General features: G+C 40.5%; 2 protein-coding genes across 2 annotated transcripts; both read left to right on the top strand.

Moving 5' to 3' along the window:
* Positions 1-2,150: 2,150 nt before the first annotated feature.
* On the top strand, positions 2,151-5,129 carry LOC311062159 (uncharacterized protein). The gene is made up of 4 exons (XM_084080994.1): positions 2,151-2,408; positions 2,829-2,985; positions 4,087-4,234; positions 4,327-5,129. Exons 1-4 carry the CDS (start codon positions 2,156-2,158, stop codon positions 4,798-4,800), a joined length of 1,032 nt encoding a protein of 343 aa, XP_083937120.1. The 5' UTR covers positions 2,151-2,155; the 3' UTR covers positions 4,801-5,129.
* Positions 5,130-16,148: 11,019 nt separating this feature from the next.
* On the top strand, positions 16,149-22,496 carry LOC311062030 (uncharacterized protein). Its single transcript, XM_084080787.1, has 6 exons — positions 16,149-16,266; positions 19,937-20,102; positions 20,791-21,032; positions 21,226-21,385; positions 21,637-21,766; positions 21,866-22,496. The coding sequence occupies exons 1-6, from the start codon at positions 16,260-16,262 to the stop codon at positions 22,328-22,330; spliced, it is 1,170 nt and encodes a 389-aa protein (XP_083936913.1). The 5' UTR covers positions 16,149-16,259; the 3' UTR covers positions 22,331-22,496.
* The last annotated feature ends 238 nt before the right edge of the window (positions 22,497-22,734 follow it).

Here is a 22,734-nt window from a genome sequence, read left to right as displayed (position 1 = left end):
AGGCCAAGGACCCCATAGCTGAGAGAGAGATGAAGCAGGGTCCCCCTACTCTATATTGTATGAAATTGTGTTTCAGATTATACTTTTTTTCGTTTGCTTGGTCTGCTCTTTTTTCCCTCTACACCTATACCTCTTTGCCAAAAATAGCCGATCTACAAGCCCACAACGCCTCGCAGTGTCGGCTTGTAGATCGGCTATTTTTGGCTAAAGTTCTCCTCAGAAAAGGGATGCCAGGGTTCAAGTGGTTAAGGTAGAAAAAAAATCATATCACACAAAGATTTGGCGGACCCCCTGTAGTAACTCTGAGGACCCCCTAAGGGTCCCGGACCCCCTGTTGAAGACCCCTGGTCTATGCATTGAGTACAAAGCAAGGACACCCAATGGAAACAAGCCAATGTTTTTTTTCCTGCAAACTTCTAATAAAGTATTCAATTCAATTCAAAGGCAGGCCTATGCAAGGGGGGGGTTCATGTGTGTTGGTTAATTGCTGGTTAATGTGTAATATGTGGACAGAGTACAGCAACTTGCTATGGGCCTGGTCTTCAAGATATATCACAACATTGGGATCCCCCTGTATTTGTCAAAATACTTCAAAAATGTTAATGATGTCCATGATCCCAGAGGCAGCTCCACAAACCTTGTCCAACCCTTTTTTGGCTCAACAAAGGGAAGTAACTCGTTCTCATGCTATTCATCAAAAATGTGGAACGCCCTACCAAAAGGAGTAAAGGAGTGTAAAACCCTACTCTCTTTCAAAACAGCCCTAAAGATACACCTTCAGGAGGCTGCAATTGGAAAATGGCCCCTGTCTAAGTCATAACCTAACCTACCCCCCTACCCCCCCCCTCTCTCCTTCTCCTTTTGTACATATTTCTCACTCTTCATACCAGTAACCTGTAAACTGATTGTATGACATTCTATAGTAGTTGTGTATATCTGTCTGTCTCTTATATGTCATCATGATTTGTGTGCATGGGGAACTCATTTGAAACAAGCTCAGTGCTTTTATGAGTCTTCCAGTTTAGTACACCTTGTATTGTGAATTTGTACTTCCATGTACTGTTGTTCTCATGTCTTACTAAATAAAGTACATCAATCAATCAATCAATCAATCAATGTTGTATGTGTCTCTTGTACAGCCTGGGACCCCTCACAGTGGCTGGACAGCTTTGATGACATGCTGGACTCGGAGCTGGACACTGAAGACCAGTGGAGTCTGAACTTTAACTACAGCCAGACATACAGCATCTCCACAGAGGAGCAGCGGAGAGGATGGAAGGTCTACAAGCACTGGGCTTCTGGGAGGTACAGTATGCACAATGTTTATTCATACTGTATTAGCCCATTAAGACCTGAGGCGATTCTTGAAAATGTTTTCTAAATCGTAACAGTTTTTTGAAAAAAATCTTTTCACGATTTTTCAAAAATAGGTGCCAGGTGCCGTGCTATGAGCTTGTATATCTGCTATTTTTGAATAGCCAAAGAAATCTAAAGTGACACAGATGCGTTCCAGGTCTTAATGGGTTAGCCTGGGATCAAGAGACTATCATAGATTAATGTATTCGTGTCTGACATGTTTTGCTTATACATAAGCAAATGTCAGACTTGATCAAATAAATCTATGATAGTCTAAGACTCTCTTGACCCAAGGCTAATGCTGTATCAGTCTTATTAAAGGGATAGTTCACCCCCAAAAATACTTTTTTCCCTATCGATTAGTCACCCTATGGAGACTTGAATTCATGGATATTTCTTTGTTTTGTTGCATTCCTAAGCCAATAATTTGATGACCGGCAGCGGTTCCGGTAGGAGACACAATAAAGAGTCTCCTTTGTGTCTCCTACCGGAACCGTTGCCTACCGGTCCGCTGGTCATCAAATTATTGGCTTAGGAATGCAACAAAAACTAAACAATATCCATGAATTCAAGTCTCCATGGGGTGACTATTCGATATGTATTTTTTTTCTAGGCCATCGTCCCTGTGTGTGATTTACTGGTATATTTCTAATATTCTTGTGTTCATTGATTGATGTGAATGTTGTCTCTGCTGTGTCTCCCTCCAACCTCCCACAGGTTCTGCTGTAGCCACTCGCACAACGTGGTGGTCTTGTTTCGCTACCGGCTGCGGAGCGGGGACGACCGCGGGGCGGTGATCATGAGGCCCTACGGGCAGGCCTGCAGACGCTGCCCTGATGCCGGGTTCTACCTCCCGGGCTTTTCAGAAGGAGAAGTGACAGACGCCCTGGAGAAGCTGTTTGAGAAGATACAGAGGAACTGCTACGATGATGATGACGCTGATGATGATGATGATGATGATGATGCTGATGATGATGATGATGAGGATGAGCGGCCAGTGGCCAGACGTCATGAGTCAGCTCTGTGTCAGGCGTGCAGAGAGGGCATCTGCGGTGAGGACAAACAGACGCTTTATTTTAGATGTTGCTTAGCTTTTGTACTATCACAATTTAATGAGCCAAAATCTAACAAAAACGTAATATTGGGGTCAAATATGAACGGTAGCCCAGAGTTCCAATCATCTTATGTGTTTGTGTTTGTATGTGGGAGGATTGAACATGTATGTGGGAGGGTTGAAGATGTTTTTGTGTCGGATGGTTTCAATTAGATGCTCTTTTGCACACCATTTTTGTGATTTTTTCCATTTATTTTAGTGGGGTAGAAACATCCACTTTCATCAAATAACGCACCTAAAAAGGGAAAGGTTTGGAGTATGTACACCCAGACATAACCATTATAATGGTGATGAAAGGCAGGTTAGTTCGGGTATAACCTTAAATTCTATTACTTATTTTTTGTTATTTTCATTTCAGCTGGACCCGTGGAGACATTTGACTGGGTGGTGGCCAGCGAGGGTTATGCCCGGGCTCAGCACAAGGCTGGGTATGTGCTGTCAAAGCTCTCTGTCACCAACCTGGAGAAGAGGCAGATTGAGACAGACACCGTTGGGCAATGGAGGAACCCCTTATGGTAAGAAAGATCATGAAAGAGGCAGTGCCACGCTTTTGGTACTTTTTCTGTTTTCTTTTATGTGTCTGTGTTTTTTTTTTATGTGGCTTTTTTGTGTGTATCTTAATCCTCTCTAGACCGCACTGTGCAAGTATGCCTTCCTTCGTTGTGTATTTTTGGTTTCTTTTTGTAAACGGCAAGCTTCTCTGCCAAACGGGCGAGTGGAAACACGATGGGCGATCTCATGATGCACCCAAGATCATACCTCCCATCACATCACATTAATATTAATATCGAATCAATCACGTCTCTCATAATAACATTCCTGCCTTGTCAGTCTCGCAGATGTAAATGCACCTCAACAACCAGGTAATGAAGAGAATGTAGAATATGTCTTCATTAATAGAAGTGTTTAAAAGCATCGCTACTGCATGCTCCTAAGCAATGCTCCTATGCCCAGCAAGTCGTGTGTGCGCGGACATGCGTATGGTCAGCGCGGTGCTGACATTGCCGGATCCAGAATGCAGTTGGGTCGCGTTCAGAAGGTGTAATGTATTGTTGCTGCTTCACGTTTTGTACTGAGCCTCCTGCCGTAGCTGCCGTCTGCATTGTCCCTCATTGCTTCCTGTACCTGTCTTCTGCACTAGCACCGCAGTCAGAAAGTTAACAACAGTCTACTGGTACCGCTCGTCTCTCGTCTGTGCACGTAATTTCAACAGGGACAGCCAGTGTGTTCCTGAGGTACCCGTCCACACACAGACAGACAGTCGGGTACCCGTCCACACACAGACAGACAGGTAGCCAGAGTAACGCCTAATTTATACTCCGTCCTTCGATGGTGTCGCGCACCAGAAAAGGCCAATCTACAAGCGTGATGCATTATGAGCTTGTAGATCGGCTCTTTTTTTATCTTTCTGGTGCACGACACTGTCCTATGACTAATTGTAAATCAGGCTTAATGCTTCAACTTAAAGTTCATTATCACATCACAAGTTTGAGTGCCTGTTCGGGACGGGCACTGAATGGACGTGGCCGATATTTATGGACAAGTGAAATTATTATTATTATTATCATTTTTTGGCTAAACTACCTCTTTAATTTCTGTTTTCTTTATAAAACCAGGTCACTATATCGTAAGAACCGGATCACTTCAAGCAACTTTGGTGCGGTCTTGATAGCAGTTGCACGGCATTCCACAACGGGCAGTCCTTACCCTCCATCCTTGTTCAAAACCCTGTGTGACCAATACCCCCTCAAAACACGATCTAAAGTAAGTAGTATGTTTTATTTGTTTTACTTAAAGTATCTCTGTGTTCCTAAGAAACCAGTTGTAAAAATAACTGGCAACGTTTTTCTTTCAAGGCAATTAAATGGGGAATCCGCCACGAGGCAAGGGCAAAGCAGCAATACGTGCAGCTCACAGGGAGGCATATCCAGGAGAGAGGAGTGTTCTTGTCTGAGAGCGGCCTGCTTGGAGCATCTCCAGATGGGACCGTTTATGATGGTGATCGCATCATTGAGGTCAAGTGTCCATGGTCAGCCAGAGAAAAGACCGTCAGGCAGGCAGCAGCAGAGATAAGGGATTTCTATCTGCAGTTAGATGAGGGGACTGGTGCCCTGACGCTAAAACAAAAACATAAATCTAACTACTGGCACCAGATCCAGGGCACTTTGCACCTGAGTGGAGCTAACAGTTGTGACCTGGTCATCTGGACCCCTCTTGACCTAGTCATCCTGCCAGTGGCCAAAGACCCAACATGGGGTGTAAACAAAATTCACTCTCTGGAAACATTTTATAGAGATGTTTTCCTGCCACACGTTCTCTCACAGATGTAACTGTAAATTAGAAAAGGTCAACTGATAGCTTTACTTTGTTTCCATACATTACATTTTGTCACAGATGTGAGAAGGGTCAGTTGATAGCTTTGCTTTATTGTTTGCATACATTTTGTTACAGATGTAACTTTACATCAGAAAGGTTAGTTGATAGCTTGACTTTATTGTTTACATTTTGTCACAGATGTAACTGTACATCAGAGGGCTCAGTTGATAGCTTTTCTTCATCATTTCGATAGACCCACCATGTCAACTACCAACCAGAGCACATTTTTATGTTAGTATCTACACATACTGGACCCTTAAACTGTGTTCAAGTCATTAACCGATTTATACCTCCTGGGAGAGTCTGTTTTTCTATGACTTTGTGAATTTGTGTGCTAATGTGCTAATGTCAGAGTGACACAATTTCTGACACAGTATCATTTGTTTGACAAATAAATGTTTTCAACAAAATGTTAATCTTGTAGCATTCATCATTTTTTGGATAAAATGCTTTCTGCAATACAAACAGGAACAATTGTGCAGTGTGGGCCGTGGCTTCAGGGCTATGTGCTGTGTGGGTCATGGCTGATTTAGGAGGTCACACCTGGCCTGGGTCCAAACTAAGTGGGCTCTGAGCTGGGTGTGACTGCACACCTGTTGTGCATCAATCTAATCGATGCACAGCCTGCTATATTAATCCCCACACTCACTGGAGAGAGAGACCTCTGTCATGACAGATGTGGCTTGTACCATGTTGCCACTCTCTACAGTAAATGCAGTTTAAACATACTTGACTGTGTCTAGACTCATTAAAAACATCATCCATGTCCTCATTAATGGCATGGCATTCAGACTCATACACATGAAGAGTTTAACTTCTGAAGGGTTGGGTTGTGATTGATTGATTGATTGAATACTTTATTTAGAAATTGGTGGAAAAAAGCACAATAAGGTACAGTTTACATACAAGGTCAACTCAATAGGATTGAAAAAAAAAACATGAAAGCCTAATGGCTTGTTTGTACATGTCTCTGGAATCGAATGTTTTTCACTTGCTTTAGTCAGAATGCTAGCATTTTTTCCAGTCTTGTCCCCCAAGGTTATAGTTAACTAAAACTAACAAAATTATGAAAACTAGATGATAAAACTAGAGAATATTTGGATATGTGTATGACTCCTTCAATAGAGAAACAGGGAAACACACTGGTGATCAGTGTTACGTGCTTTGGAATTGAGGAAGCCACCTTCAGCCCTGAAACTATTAAACTGTTATATCTGAACACACATAGACACAATCACACAAAAGATGTTCATTTGTGTTTATGTTTTCTAAAACACTTAAACAGAAAATACATTTTAGGCGGGTTGCCAATTTCATCCAATCAGGATAGATTTCCCATTTATCAGCTTCCATTTGATGTCTAAGTCTGCTAATTTCTTTGTGTCATCACTTCCAATTCCACTTGTTTATCTATAGAGGAATCCACAGAGCGCCAATCATAACTACTCTATTTTGTATAAAATTGTGTTTCAGATTATTTATTTTTACTTAGTCTGCTCTTTTTTCCCTCTACACCTATAGCCTCTTTGCCAAAAATAGCAGATCTACAAGCTTGTAGATCTGCTATTTTCGGCTAATGTTCCCCTCAGAAAAGGAATTCTAGGGTTCAAGTGGTTAATGTAAAAAAAACTAAATCCTATCACAGAAAGATTTGGCGGACCCCCTATAGTACCCCCAGGGGTACTTGGGGGGGTTCCAGGGGGTCCCCAGCTAAATGATGGATAGGAACCAAATGGACCTTTACGTGTCTGTAACTCAGAGAGTTAAATTAACATTGTTTTTACAATATAAATTGGGGTCCCAGAGATAGAAATGCCATTAAATGGGGGTATGTAGCCTAATGCATGTCAAACAATGTCAAACTTGAAATTAAAATGGTTCAGAATCACTGCTAGATCACTGCTTAAATATTCTCTTATGGGGGTCCCTGGCATATCTTTTCAAATGGGGGGTCCGCGGGCTAATAAGTGTCAATTTGGGGATCCTTGACATGAAAAAGTTTGAGAACCACTGCCCGGCCTAGGGGTCCCGGAGCCCCTGTTGAAGACCCCTGGTATAGACAAAAATCTGCATTTGCAGCTGTTACTGAACAAACGATAGACCAGTATATTAGAATCAGAATATAGAGCTATTTAACACTTATTTCAACAATCAAGGGTAGGGCACCAAAACATTCTGGGCACCTTAGAAAGAGTGGGCACCAAAACAGAGTGGGCACCAGACCTCGGAAGAGTGGGCACAAGGGGAAATCCAGACACCAAACCGGGAATACTTTGAAGTCTGGCATGCATATTACTGGAATGCAACTACCGGTACATTTAGTGGCTCATGCTAAACCTTTTCTGACAAATGTTATATTAATTTGAAGTTACAGTTAGACGTTGTTCTGTGAGGTTAAGGTTAGGTTTAGGCAGTGGTGGAAAAAGTACTAAAATGTTTTACTTAAGTAAAAGTATCAATACTGCAATGCAGAAGTACTCCGTTACAAGTAAATGTCCGGAATTAAAAATGTACTTGAGTAAAAATACAAAAGTATTGGTATCAAAATGTACTTAAAGTACCAAAAGTAAAAGTACTAAAATGTTTGAAAATTTTTCAATAAAAATGTTCAAATAGCCTAGGTATAAAATAGGGCTGAAGTGGTTAATGTATGTTTTATAATATAGATAACTTGCTCGTTTATCACAGTTGACGACACTTTGGTATGTTGCTGTGGTCTGTTGCTTCATGTTGTGTAGAGCAAGGGTTCCCAAACTTTTCAGCCCCCTACCCTCATAAATAATCATATTTGAACTGGAAACCCACCCCCCCCCCCCCCAAAAAAAGGAAAAATAATCCAATTTGAACTGCCCCACCCTGACAAGCACCAAGCACTTCAGGAGTTGAGGCATTATTTAGTTTGACTAGGTTCCACAAATAAATATTGTGAAAATAGCAGATCTACAAGCTCACAACGCCTTGAGGTGTTGTGTGAGCTTGTAGATCGGCTATTTCCAAACATTTTGCCTCTTTCTTACATCATTTAATTTGACAATTCGGCCAGTTTGTATTAAAAAGGTCATTAAAAGTCCTTAAATTGTCACTTTATAAATGTGAAGATACCCTGTATACACTTATACTGTATGTTGGTTTGTTTACTGTTGAGTGAGACAACAATGTTGCACATTAAGCTATTCATCTGGGCTGGGGAACCTCCAAAATAATTTGGGGACCCCCTGGGGGTCCTGACCCCTAGTTTGGGAACCACTGGTGTAGTGGTGGGTGTGTCAGACAATCCGGCTGCATCGCTGTTTTAAAAGTATCAATACACTATAGTAGAAATAGTCTGTTACAAGTTCGGTTTTCAAAATTTACTTCAGTAAAAGTACGAAAGTATTGTTATCAAAATATACTAAAAGTACCAAAAGTAAAAGCAGAATGTTCAATTTCACAAGTTAAAAATGTATAGGCTATAAAATATTTTGCAAATAGCAGATCTGTCTACAAGCTCACAATGAGCTTGTAGACATGTGGTTAAGTGTTTGTTTTGTAATAATAATCAAAATCCACAGTAAAGCAAAGTAACTATAAAGTTGTCAAATAATTGTTGTGGAGTAAAAAGTAAAAGTTCTGAAATTGGAAATACTCCAGTATAGTAAAAAAAAAATACCTCAAAAGTTTACATAAATAGAGTACTCAAGTAAATGTACTTAATTACTTCCCACCACTGATTTCTCCATACGTGTAAAGAACTTTTGCGTGGGATTTTGGAGAATCCATGTCGTGCACCAGGAGTAACAACCTCAGAACAGACGCGTTTACAATTCAGTTGCTTGACTAGAAGCCAAATGCATTACATGAATTAAAAATACTCTTTTCGATTCATTCGTAAAAAAAGAAAATACACTAAGGAGTGCGTTGGAAACGGGAGGATCACCCCACACATTCTGGCACAATTCCACGCTGTTCATCCCTGGACGACAATCTTTAACATGACATCAAGGACAATGAACAGAGGTAAGTGTAAATGTTAAATAAGTGGAAAATATGCAAGCCTGAAACAACATGATGACCGTCTTATCATGACAGTCATGGATGAACTTCAGCCTGGTGTTTGCACTTTCTCCGTTTACGGCCCGCATATCTACATAAACGTTCTGATTTAAAATATAAAGTGCTTAACCCATGGCCACGGATGTTACAATTATGTACGGTTCCTCAGAACTACCTGTATCATCCGTATTGTTCAATAAAAAGCATTTTAACCCGATCGGTCGCCATTTCATACAATGTATCAGGGTGCAGTACACCTCCCAACCGATAGGGTCGCGTAGAAGAAAATGGCCACCGATCAGATTAAAATGATCTTTATTGAACAATACGGAAGATACGGGTACATAATTGTAAAGAGGCCGTACATAATTGTAACATCCATGGCCATGGGTTAAACACTTTATATTTGAAATATGAACGTTTATGTAGATGTACGGGCCAAAAAGGGAGAAAGTGCAAACACCAGGTTGAAGTTCATCCATGACGGTCGTGACGGATCCATGGCTAAGGTGAGCACTGACTGGAGTATTATTTATTCTGAACAGTGACCTGCCCACCATTCATTATCACGCACGCTACTCAATAAAGCAATTAATACATTGACACAAATAAATGTAGGCTATTATCCTATTACAACAAAACTATTTAATTGATTTTAAAGGATTTTATTGTTGCTTTGCAAGTATACTATTGATCAAATATGAAACAATTATGTTATTGCACTGCATGTGTCGCCTCAGATGTTTTAAAACACATTATTTGGCTACTTTTAAGCTGTGAAATTACATCCTGTGTGTGTTTGTTTGTTTGTTTGTTTGTTTATTATGTTTGCCATGTTTGAATTGGCGATTTGATTCAGGTGTGTTGTAGGTGTATCATATGTCGGTCTATCATTCTAGTGTTTGAGGTTCTCAAACTTCTTCATTTCAAGGAGGGACCCCCAGTTTTAGTTTTGGTAGAATTTCAGAAAATGTGCTTAAAATGCTGAAGACAAATCGTGTTAATTCATGGCATACTGTACATGTTTTTTTAGGGGTGCTGCTGAATCCAAATCTGCTGTAGGCCTATATGCTCAAAATTGTCTGCTAATGCTTCAAAATGGACCATTTAGAGATGGCTGCCACCACTATTCTGAAATATATTACAAACATATTTTTGACCAAACAAGGTAGAAACTTGCTTTTGTAGGTTTTCATATATTAGCCCATAAGGTGAACCATTAAAAAGTGACTTTTCGTTCCCACGTCTGGGCAGTAGGTCTACTTTTTCAATGCATTTTTTGCACAGATTACACCTTTGTGGACTTTAGTAAATATCATGCAGTTTTTTCTGTCATGAAACATAATTGTCTATAAATAATCATGAATGACAAAATAAAATACAATCTTATGCTGATTGTTTTGCTTATACATCATGTAGCCTATTAATATTCATTTTCCAACTGTCATTTATATGTGCACCTAACATATGAGACAAGTATTGATGCATGCAGCATGTGTAGGCTATACTCAAATGTGAATTCAAACCATGACATATATCAAAGCTTATAATGTTAAAAAAAAAAACTTAAACTTGAGTGATTGGCACCCAACAAAATTAAACATTACACATGGTATATGTTGCACAACACACATCAATTAATGGCAAAAAATGGACACTAGCCTTCTAAAAGAATATTCTATAGTATGCATCTATTCTAGTATTGTCCATATTTGGGCGTTTCTTTTCCTTCCTCCTCTCATTCATTACACAGTAGGTTTTACCATGTTTGTATGAAACGTATGTTGAACAAAATTTACCATGTGCAATGTTTAATTTGGATATTTTGGCTTACATGTCCATTTGATTCCATGTGTACACTCTCAGAGTTACAGACATGTAAGGGTCCATTTGGTCCCCATTAACGATCACAAATTTTCCTGGGGACCCCCTGGAGTCACCTCAAGCACCCCTGGGGGTCCCCGAACTCCTTGAGAACCACTGTGTCATTCATCGCAGCGGTCTGACTGCTGTCAAGAAATAACAGACCGCTGAATGTTGTGATTGACCAATCAGAATTGTGAGAGAGCCGAACTAAAGTACTTTTTACTCATGTATCCACACGATGCAATAAAGAACCTTGGCTTGAACTAGAACTATTTCCCCTTGTACAGACTGGGCTCCCTCACAGTGGCTGGACAGCTTTGATGACATGCTGTATAATCGGGATTACGAGCTGGACTACAGAGACCAGTGGAGTCTGACCTTTAACTACAACCAGAGGCAGAAATATGACCTCTCCCCTGAGGAACAGAGGAATGGTTGGATGGTCTACATGAGCTGGCCCTATGGAAGGTATTTGTTCATCATATCACATCTAATTAACAAACGCAGGATGGCACCAAGTGTCATGGCCACTTTGTTTGCTCCTCTTCTTCGCATGAACATAAACAGGACTTTGCATGCAGGTCCACTCCTATGCCAAACTTCCTCAGCTTCCATTGTGGGAAAAAAAATAATAATAATGTGTGCGTGTGCTCGCACGAGACGTCATTAAAATAGCGTTCAGCCATTGAAGGAAAAACACCATTACACCCCTGCTGATGTGAATGTTGTCTCTGCTTGTCTCGCATCAGGTTCAGCTGTAGCCACTGCTCCAGGAGATGGAACTCGATGAATGTGGTGGTCTTGTTTCGGTACCGGCTGCGCAGCGAGTCCGGGCGAGGGACGGTGATCTCGACGCCCTACGGGCAGGTGTGCCGACGCTGCAAAACCTTTGTTCTCCCGGGTTTTTTAAAGAGAGAAGTGGAAAGCACCCTGGCCAGCCTGTTTGGAGAGATACGAAATAACTGCTACAATGATGATGCTGATGAAGACGAATATGACTGGATTTACGAATACAGAGAAGAAGACATGGAAGGAAATTATGATGATGATGATGACTACTACTACTACGAAGATGATGTAGAAGATGATGATGTTGAAGAAATAAAAGTAAAAGTAGAAGTAGAAGTAGAAGTAGAAGAAGCTGAAGATGAAGATAATGAAGATGAAGATAATGATGAAGGAGAAGGTCTTGCAGCCTACATGGAGGGCATCCTTGGTGAGGATAATTAGACTTTTATTTTTTTAGATGTTGCTAAATGTCTGTAATATTATTAAAGTGTAATATTCAAAAACGAAAGTAAATATTTAATATTGGGGTCAAGTATGATTCATACTTGACCCCAATATTAATTATTTACTTTATGAGCGGTACTAGCCCAGAATTCCAGTCATCTTATCTGTTGGTATTTATGCGGGACGGTTGAACATTGTTTGTGACGTATGGTTTAAATGAGATGCTCCTTTTCCCACCATAGCTCACAGTTTAGATAGTTTTAGCAGGGTTACAGTAATCCACTCTTAATTCAAACAACAAAAGGCAGTTTAGTTCAGGTATAAATAACCTTAATCCAATAAAACTGGGAACGCATCCGTGTCATTTTAGATGTCTTTGGCTATTCAAAAATAGCAGATCTACAAGCTCATAGCGCCGCGCTATGAGCTTGTAGATCTGCTATTTTAATGTATATATTTTAAAGCTAACATTTGTAAAATATTTTGTTCCAGAGACCTCCAGAAGCAAAGATTTGAGTTACAAATGTTGGCTTTAAAAATATAAACTGTATATTCAAAGATTTGCACAAATGTTCAAGATTTTTCAAAAAATAGCAGATCTACAATTCATAACGCGGCACTCGGTGCCCCACAACGTCACGTCCGGGTCCAAAAAGCACCAGCGCCGTCCACTCTTTATTGTAAACAAACATGTTGGAACCCGTAAATCTTTTTACAATAACCTCCTTTTTCAGAAATGAACCATTGAGGGTTTTAATGCTAATATCATAGACAGTAAAAAGTAGGCTTATATTTATTTATTATTATTATTAACATTATAATTATTTTTGTATGTGTATATATATATATATATATATATATATATATATATATATATATATATATATATATTTATATATATTTTCCTCTTCTCTTTGTCATTGCCAGGAAAGCGGTAGAATGACACTTTAGTCGTTATTTTAGTCTCAGATCTGTTAAAACAGCGAGAGACACAGCACTGTGCATATTGGGAAAATACACACTTGGACCCGGAAGTTATTCTGGCGGGGCGCAACGTCACGGCTTAACAACCGAATAGCCAAAGTATAAAATAATAAGTGGTTAAAATCTGAAATGACACAGATGCATTCCCGGTCTTAATGGGTTAAATACTGTTACTCATTTTAGTTTCTATTGTTTCAGCTGGACCCGTCATCCAGACAGTTGATTGGGTGGTGGCCAGCCCGGGTTATGCCCAAGCCTCAGACAAGGTTGGGTATGTGCTGTCAAAGCTCTGTGTCACCAACCAGGAGAAGAGGCAGATTGAGAGGGACACCGTTGGGCAAAGCCAGAACCCGTTATGGTAAGAAACCTAAACACTTAAACCTTATATAACTGGGGGCGGCACTGCGGCAGTGACTCGGGAGGTAGAGCGGCCGCATTGGAAAACGGAAGGTCTCCGGTTTGATTCCCGGCTTCCTCTGAGTTTGTGTCCTTGAGCAAGGCCCTGAACCCCTAACTGGTTGGTGCCAGTTAGGGGTTCGGTTGGTTTCCTCTGTCTTCTGTGTGTGAATGGGTGAATGTAATGCACATTGTGAAGCGCTTTGGACGAAGATGCTATATACTGTAAATGCGCCATTTACCATTTTTATATACATCCCCGGGGTCAGCTACAGGGGTGCCCCAGGTCAACGTTATGTGTGCGACGCATTGTGAGCTTGTAGATCTGCTATTTTCAGCAAATGTTTGCCCCAGAATAGGGACGCTAGGTTTCATGTGGTTGATAAAAAAACAAAACTATGTGGTTGATGAAAACAAAACTAGACATCATTGAAACTGTTCACCTTTTCACAAACTTTGTAAGTGTTGACTTTCTTTGACACGATGATCATAATAATAGCAACTGTTGGCTGCAGAAGATCATACGTTTCTATTAATACAACTATCTATTTACTCCAGGAATCTCTGTATGTCGGACTGTGTGTGTCTGAATGTCTGTATGTATGTCTGACAGTATGTATGTATGTCTGAATGTCTGTATGTGTGTCTGACAGTATGTATGTATGTCTGAATGTCTGTCTGTATGTCTGAATGTCTGTATGTATGTCTGACTGTCCTTCACATTATCTCCTGAATCGCTCATCTACTTCTCACTTGGATGGTCTATTGTTGAGGATCCAAGAAACTTGGATTCTTTAGAGTGATGTCCATCAGATGAGGGGTTCTCCAGAACCGGCATTCTGAACAGCGGCCACATCCCGAACGGGCTGCACTTGTTCAGCGCCCCGTCCATGGCGGATAATCCACCAATGTGGCTACCGTTCAAATGCCAGTTATGTAAAGTCAAACTATATTTTACCCACCTGTCGCCCTAATGTGGGGTTTCTTTATAATAACAGGTCAGCATATCGTAAGAATCGGATCACTTCAAGCAACTTTGGTTTGGTCCCTTTGGTCCCCTTGTTCAATACCCTGCAAGAACAATACAACCTCAGAGGAGTTAAAGTAAGTAGTAGTTTTATTTTTATTTTTTTTACTTCATGTATCTCTGTGCTCCCACAGTAAAAAAAATAAAATAACTTGCAATGTTTTTCTTTCTAGCCAATTAAATGGGGAATCCGCCATGAGCCAAGGGCAAAGCAGCAATCCATGCAGCTCACAGGGATGCATATCCAGGAGAGAGGAGTGTTCTTGTCTGAGAGCGGCCTGCTTGGAGCGTCTCCAGATGGGACGGTGTATGGTGGTGATCGCATCATTGAGGTCAAGTGTCCATATGTAGCCAGAGAAAAGACTGTCAGGCAGGCAGCACAGATCAGGGATTTCTATCTGCAGTTAGATGAGGTGACTGGTGACCTGACGCTAAAACCAAATCATAACTACTGGCACCAGATCCAGGGCACTCTACACCTGAGTGGAGCTAACAGTTGTGACCTGGTCATTTGGACCCCTCTTGACCTAGTCATCCTAGAAGTGCCCAAAGACCCAACATGGGCTGTAAACATTATGAAGATGTTTTCCTACCATACGTTCTGCCACAGATGTAACTACATGAGTAGGGTCAGTTGAGAGCTTTGTCTTATCGCTTCAATAGAACCACCATGTCAACTACCAGAGAGCAGTTAGCAGTTAGTTAGCATCGACACTCACTGGACCCTTAAACTGTATTTAAGTCATTAACTGATTTATACCTTGAGTAGAGTCTGTTTTTTGTGAATTTTAAATGTGCTAATGCCAGAATTTCAACGTGTGAAAGTAAACGTTTCGGCACAGTAACAGTTTGTTAGACAAATAAATATTTTCAATAAAATGTTAATCTGGTAGCAGTTATTATTATTTTTGATACAATACTTTATGCAATACAAACAGCATGACTTAGGCAGTGTGGTTCAACAATGAGTGATAGAAAAATGAACTCCTCGTATTTTACTCAGAGAAACATACTGGTGACCAGTGTTGTGGTTCTTTGGAAGTGAGGAAGCCACCTCAGCCCCAAAACTATTACATTTAAAACACATTGTTAATTTGCTGTGTTTATTTATGTTTTCTAAAACACTTCCCTGCATCCTTTATGAGTTCTCTCTCCTGATTGGATAAAATTGGCATGACAATACCTAAATATATTTAGGCTAATGTTTACTAAAGAGCTGGAGAGACTGCATGGGGGACCACTGTTACTGAACAAACAGTAGGATAGTAGGCTACTGTATACAGCAATAATTACTATCAGAATTTAGAGCAATTTGATTGATTGATTGAATACTTTATTAGCAGCACCCCAGCAAAAAAAAAATACACTACTATGCAAAACGTCATATAAACAGTTAGAAAACAAAAACAAAAATATATCGGCCTACAGTAAACAGGGGCCACTAAATTTAACAAATGGATGAAAGAATAAATAATTCATAAATAACAAAACAAAAAAAACTATTGGCTGCATCTTTTAACACATTTTGCTGGGGACCCCCTGGCCTGAAACCCAGGCAGGGGTCATTGAGGCACAGACATATGGCACAGACAAGTTGGGTGCATCGCTGAAGTCCTCAGCCTCTGGTGGTTGTTACTTTACACTAGAAGATTTACAGTCTGTTGCACTGTAGCCTATAGAGAGAGGGGGGTAGGGTAGGAGAGACAGACAGACAGACAGACAGAGGGGGGGAGTGACAAAACTCGTTGGAAAGTCGTGTAAACTGTAAACGTATATCCTGAGGAGGATCATCATATCAGACACATTCTTCAGGCACAATTCGACGCGTTTTTATCCTTTTGTCGACATTTTCCAGCTGAGCTAACATCAAGGACAATGAACTGTAAGTATACCAGTGGACAAAATGCAAGTTATAATAAATGGTGAGCAGGAGGACATGTTAGAGACCCTGACAGTTATTACTCTGAACAGGTTTATTTTTCTCAACTAACGGCCCGCTCAACATAAATTATGCCGCTTTATGGCTATGTAATAAAAAATGAATTAATACATTACATAAAATGTAACAACAAAACGATGTCATGTCATTGATTTTAAAGTGATATATTACTAGCTATTGCTTATCCGGAGTGTCGAACGCAAGTATACAGGTCGGTTCGCAAAACTCCTGCGCAGTGAGGAAGTGTTGATATATAAATATGATGTTTATTGCATTGCCATCGAGTCAAATGTATTTTTTTCAGCTGTTAACTGAGATCGTGTGTTTGTTTACGTGGCTGCCATGTTGAATCATAGTTATAAATATATCGTGTTGAATAGGCTGTACGGCAAACAGCTTGATATGTGCGTAATTGTCTCTGTCCAGAGAGTTCTCTCCAACACTCTGCCAGGCGCGCTGCTCTGCTCATAGACCGAACATTACACTGCCGTGCGAGGTCTCCAACTTTAGTAAAAAAAATACGACATGTAGGCTAAAGTATCATTCATAGTCGGACGTAAGGATACGTAACGAGCGCTGGCGCTCCTTAAACGTTGACGTTTTTGTCTCCCCCTCCGTCAATTGCGGCTACAGTTTTTCCGTCCGTTCAGTCGACATTCACCGTCAGCCCGACGCACGTTCATTGCGTTTTGCCTGTAGTACCACTGGGCTACAATGCTAGTTTCATAGCATTGTAAGCTGTTGCCAGATTTTGTGAGAGAAATAAGTAACCAGGTCTATGAAAACAAGCCCAAAAGAATCGCCACATATGAACAGTGGTGGAAAAAGTAGGCATACTCAAATGTTTTACTTAAGTAAAAGTATCACTACTCCAATGCAGAAGTACTCTGTTACAAGTAAACGTTTGGAATTAAAAATCTACTTGAGTAAAAGCACAAAAGTATTGGTATCAGAATGTACTTAAAGTACCAAAAGTAAAAGTACAAAAATGTTTGAAAATAGCCGATCTACAAGCTCACAATGCGTCGCGATGCGACACGTTGTGAGCTTGTAGATCGGCCTATGTATAAAATAGGGCTAAAGTGGTTAATGTATGTTTCATAATATCATCATTTATATCTGAAAAGTAACTAGTAACTAAAGTTTTCAAATAATTGTAGTGGAGTAAAAGTACAATATTTGCCTCTGAGATGTAGAGTAAAAGTAAAAGTATTGGAAATTGGAAATACTCAAGTAAAGTACAATTACCTCTTTACACCACTGCATATGAAAATAGCAGATCTACAATATATATTTGAGAATCACTGGTTTAAATAATAATTGGCCCAAATAAGCAACTACACTTTAGAAACAAGCCCAAATAAAACCGCAACCACCAATAAAAAAATGCTTGTTTGTTTACAAGCAACTATACAGAAGAATAAGCCCAAAGTCGCTTATAATAAGCAGACATGGCAACGTTGGGTACGTGCAATCTCTCTCTCCTGAGCGACTATGCACGTGTCCGTAAAGAACGGACGGAATCCCTCACCCCGTGACGGACGTTTCAGACCCATCTAGGGACTATGAACGGGCCTTAAAGTGTATTTTTAATTGGTGCCCAACTATCAATCATTTTTTAACGAATCCTGCATGGGGACCCCCTGGAGCCACCTCAAGGACCCCTGGGGGCCCCAAACCCCACGTTGAGAACCACTGTTATTTATTCATAGCAGCGAATAGCGGTCTGCGATCTAAAAATAACAGACCGCTGAATGTTGCGATTGAGCAATCAGGATTGAGCATTCAACCAAGCCTAATAACAGACTGTCATTAACTAATGTCTGGTGTTTTCACCTTCATTATCATCCTACCAGAGCTCATAATTAATAATGAATTGTTTAGCTGTTTAGTAATGCTTAAATGACTGCAAAAGGATAAAGGAAAGGCATTTGGAATAGTTGCAGTGCAGAGACCAATTGTCTCTCATTGTCAGAGGAATGTAACACATTCAATTCCATGGCCTTTTGGTCAGGTAGCCTTATGTTATGCAAAGCAGACAGGTAGAGGGCTTTTGTTCTCTGGTGCGGGCAGGCATTTGCACCTTCAGAGGCCGGCTCCACCCTCAGCACACCCCTGCCTACAGTAGTGGTTCTCAATCCTGTGGGACCCCAAGGGGGGTCCCCAGATGACAGTGAAGTGACAATTTAAGGACAAGAAAAGAAAGAAATGAAAAAAGACCATTACGGCATCAAAAGCAATCTGCAAACTATGCTATAAAAACTGGTCAAACATGGGGTAAATTGTCAAATAATATAAGACAGAGAGAAATGGGGAAAATAGCTGCTCTACAAGCTCACACTGTAGATCTGCTATTTTCACAACATTCATCTGTGGAACCGAGTCAAACTAAATGTAATGCCTCAACTCAATATGATTTTTTTTTTTTTGGGGGGGGGGTCCCCCAGTTCAAAATATGATTATTTTGGGGGTTGCGGTCTGAAAAGGTTGAGAACCACTGGCCTACAGTAGCACATGACATTTTTTCTAGAGACATGCCATGATGAGCCATTGAGAAACTTCCACTCAACCTATCAAGTGACATTAATGGAAGCAAGTGCTGAAACTTGACATGCTTTCAGAGTCTATCCGTCTCTCCAGCTCTTTAATAAACAGAACATGCATTTTCACCATCTGAAAATGTATTTTCTGTTTATTAAAGAACTGAGAGAGAGATGGAGATGGAGAGGACCAAACATTCTACAGTCTACACAGCAATGATTACTCTCAGAATATAGAGATTTAACCGGCTTTTAACATTTAGCTTTTTGTTTTGACCAAAACATATCACTTTACCCTACCTTTAAAAGTATCAGAGGTGCTCCTGGATCAAACAGGATGAAACACGAGAGAAAAACAGATGATCCGGGCACTAAATGGTCAAAAGTAGGAAACAGCCTTTATTAAGTGATTTTATTTGGTGACATAAGAAAAAGAGCACAGAGCTCTCTCTCAAAAACATTTGTTTTTACCCTGCAGGTGCAGTATGCAACCCAATTTAAATAAAGTGCATATGTACCTCCTCCACTGCAGAATATACAATACATTCACAGTTTATCATATAAAGTGCTATACCAAACATTCTAATAAAAGGCATACATTAACCAATTGAAACCATGTGACTAGCAGCAGCAGGGCAAGGGGAATGTAATGTAAAGTGACCAATAGAAAGGGAAAAAAAATGCTGTAAAAAGTCTTAATTCTCCATTTTTAAGAGCTATTTTAAAAGTGCTTAGAGAGGCACTTGTTTTTATTTCCTTATAGGCAGATCATTCCATTGCACTGTTGCGCTGTACCTTAATCTATTCTTACCCATGAGGTTGTTAAATTTACATTTATTGAAACAAGGCAAAGACCAACATGTTTCGACCACAAGCGGTCTTCATCAGGTCTCGCCCCGATGAGTGGCAGGAGCGTTTGTTTTTCTCACATACCTGTCTGCTGTCTGAATGTAACTATATCCAAAACTCATTACCATAATGATACATTATGATTATGCTGCTGCAATGTCCAATATACCTTTACACAAGATGCATTAAAGAACCTGGAACTTGATATATTTCCCCTCATACAGACTGGAGCCCCTTGCTGTGGAAGAACACATTTCAAAGCGTAAAGGATTCAAAGCTGGACTATAGAGACCAGTGGACTCTGAACTTTAACTACAGCCAGACACAGGACATCTCCTATGAGGAACAGAGGAGAGGTTGGATGGTCTGTGAGCACTGGGCCTATGGAAGGTATGTATAATACATTTGTTGTTCATATCGGTCTTCTTTTTGTTTTCTATCAATATATTTATTGATAGTTCTTTTTTACAAACACAATACAACAAGACAATATACGACAACACATACTCAGACAATACAATCACTCACATATGACAAAAAAAACAACCAAAACAAAAGATTTATATATATGGCTATGATTGTCTTATAGGGAATTTTCCATTTCCCCTTTATTAGTAATTTCATAACGGATATCTCTGTCTGAACTTTTCATGAACTAAAGTTTGATTTGTGTACGTGATGTATGAATACGTCTATTTTGTGAGACAGTCTGCCATTGTTCATGTTTTTCTTAAACTGCTCTGGCCACGTGATGCGACACTGTGACAACAGTCGCAGTTCCCCCCCGGGAACTGCCTCTAGGAGGGGCTGGGGACAGACAAATATGTTAATACAGTGTTTTCTCATGTCTCCTTGCCGAAGCCTGTGCTGACAGCAACGAGCCATCCTTGCCAGCCTTCATAAAATGCACTAAGACAGCTCTTTATTTTTGTGACCCCATTCTGGCAAGCAGAAGGTTGAGTACAGGGGGTACTCCTCATCCCTGAGTGTGATTGACTGGTATATTACCAGTATTCTTTACTTAAGTTCATTGACTGATGTAAATCTTGGTATCTGCTGTCTCTCTTCAACCTCCCAGTTTCTGCTGTAGCTACTGCTCCTGGGAATGGGACTCGCATGTGATGGTCTTGTTCCGGTACCGGCGGCAGAGTGCGTCCAGGCGAGGGACGGTGATCATGAGGACCTACAGGCAGGGGTGTCAATACTGCGGCACCTTCGTCCTCCCGGGCTTTTTCAAAAGACAAGTGGAAATCGCCCTGGAACACCTGTCAGTGGATATAAGGAGTAACTGCTACATCAGAGAAGAAATTCGTATCCATGGTGAGGACACTAGACTTTTTTTTGTAGATGTTGCAAAGCTTTTCTAAGTAATTTAATGTTGGGTTTAGGAATGGACACACATTTCGGTTACCGTCCCAGTTATGTTTTGATTATTTTAGCAGGGTAGTTACAATAATCGACTCTAATTCAAACAGCAAAATACTATTACTCATTTTAGTTTCTATCATTTCAGCTGGACCCCTCATGAAGACATTTGATTCGGTGGTGGCCTGCCCAGGTTATGCCCAAACCAAGCACAAGGTTTGGTATGTGCTGACAAACCTCGCTGTCACCCACCAGGAGAAAGGTCAGATTGAGAGAGACACAGTTGGGCAAAGCCGGAACCCTTTATGGTAAGAAAGAATGAATACTTTGCTAACACAGTTATTAACAGTACAGGGTGAAGTCCATCAGATGACGGCTTCTCCAGAGCCGGCATTTTGAACAGCGGCCACATCCCGAACGGTCTGCACTTGTTCAGCACCCGTTCAGGACAGATAATCGTCCAGTGGCCGCCGTTCAAATGCCACTTAAGGGAGAAGTAAAACAATAATTGACCCACAACGGCTGATCTCCCTAATGTGGGGTTTCTTTATAATAACAGGTCGGCATATCGTAAGAATCGGATCACTTCAAGCAACTTTGGTTTGGTCTTGGCCGCAGATTACCGGCAGTCTTACCCTCCTTCCTTATTCAGAACCCTGCAAGAACAATGCAACCTCAGTGGAGTTGAAGTAAGTAGTGGGTTATACGTTATTGCTTTTAAACATAATGTATGTTTCTGTGTTCCTTAGAAAACTGTTAATTAATAAATGGCAATATTTTCTTTCAAGGCAATACAATATGGAATCCGCAATGAGCCAAGGGCAAAGCAGCAATACACACAACGCACAGGGATGTATATCCAGGAGAGAGGAGTGTTCTTGTCTGAGAGCGGCCTGCTTGGAGCATCTCCAGATGGGACGGTGTACGATGGTGATCGCATCATTGAGGTCAAGTGTCCATGGTCAGCCAGAGGAAAGACCGTCAGGCAGGCAGCAGCAGAGATTACGGGTTTCTTTCTGGAGTTAGACAAAGATAGAGCCCTGACACTAAAACCAAATCATAACTACTGGCACCAGATCCAGGGCACTCTACACCTGAGTGGAGCTAACTATTGTGACCTGGTCATTTGGACCCCTCTTGACCTAGTCATCCTGTCAGTGCCCAAAAGCCCAACATGGGCTCGATCAAATATTGTCATTCTGGAAACATTTTATGAAGATGTTTTCCTGCCACACGTTCTGTCACAGATGTAGCTGTACATCAGAAGGGTCAGTTGATTATTTTAATACTTTGTCTTATTGTTCCAATAGACCATTCCAGAGAGCAGTTAGCAGTTAGTATCTACACTCACTGGACCCTTAAACTGTAAGTCAGTAACTGATTCATACCTTGAGAGTCTGTTTTTTTGTGAATTTTATACTTATGTGCTAATGCCAGAATTTCAATGTGTGACAGTAAATGTTATGGCACAGTAACAGTTGTTTGACAAATAAATATTTTCAATAAAATGTTAATCTGGTAGCATAGTTATTTTGGATAAAATACTTACATACAAACAGCATGCATTATGCAGTGTGGTTCAACAATGAGTGAGAAACGCGTATCAACATTTTTGGGTTGATAAAAATAGACTGTATGCCTGCAATTTTCAATGGAG

Source organism: Gymnoscopelus microlampas, assembly GCF_963454915.1.
Source record: "Gymnoscopelus microlampas genome assembly, chromosome: 15".
NCBI lineage: Eukaryota > Metazoa > Chordata > Actinopteri > Myctophiformes > Myctophidae > Gymnoscopelus > Gymnoscopelus microlampas.
This window is presented reverse-complemented; position numbering and strand designations above follow the sequence as displayed.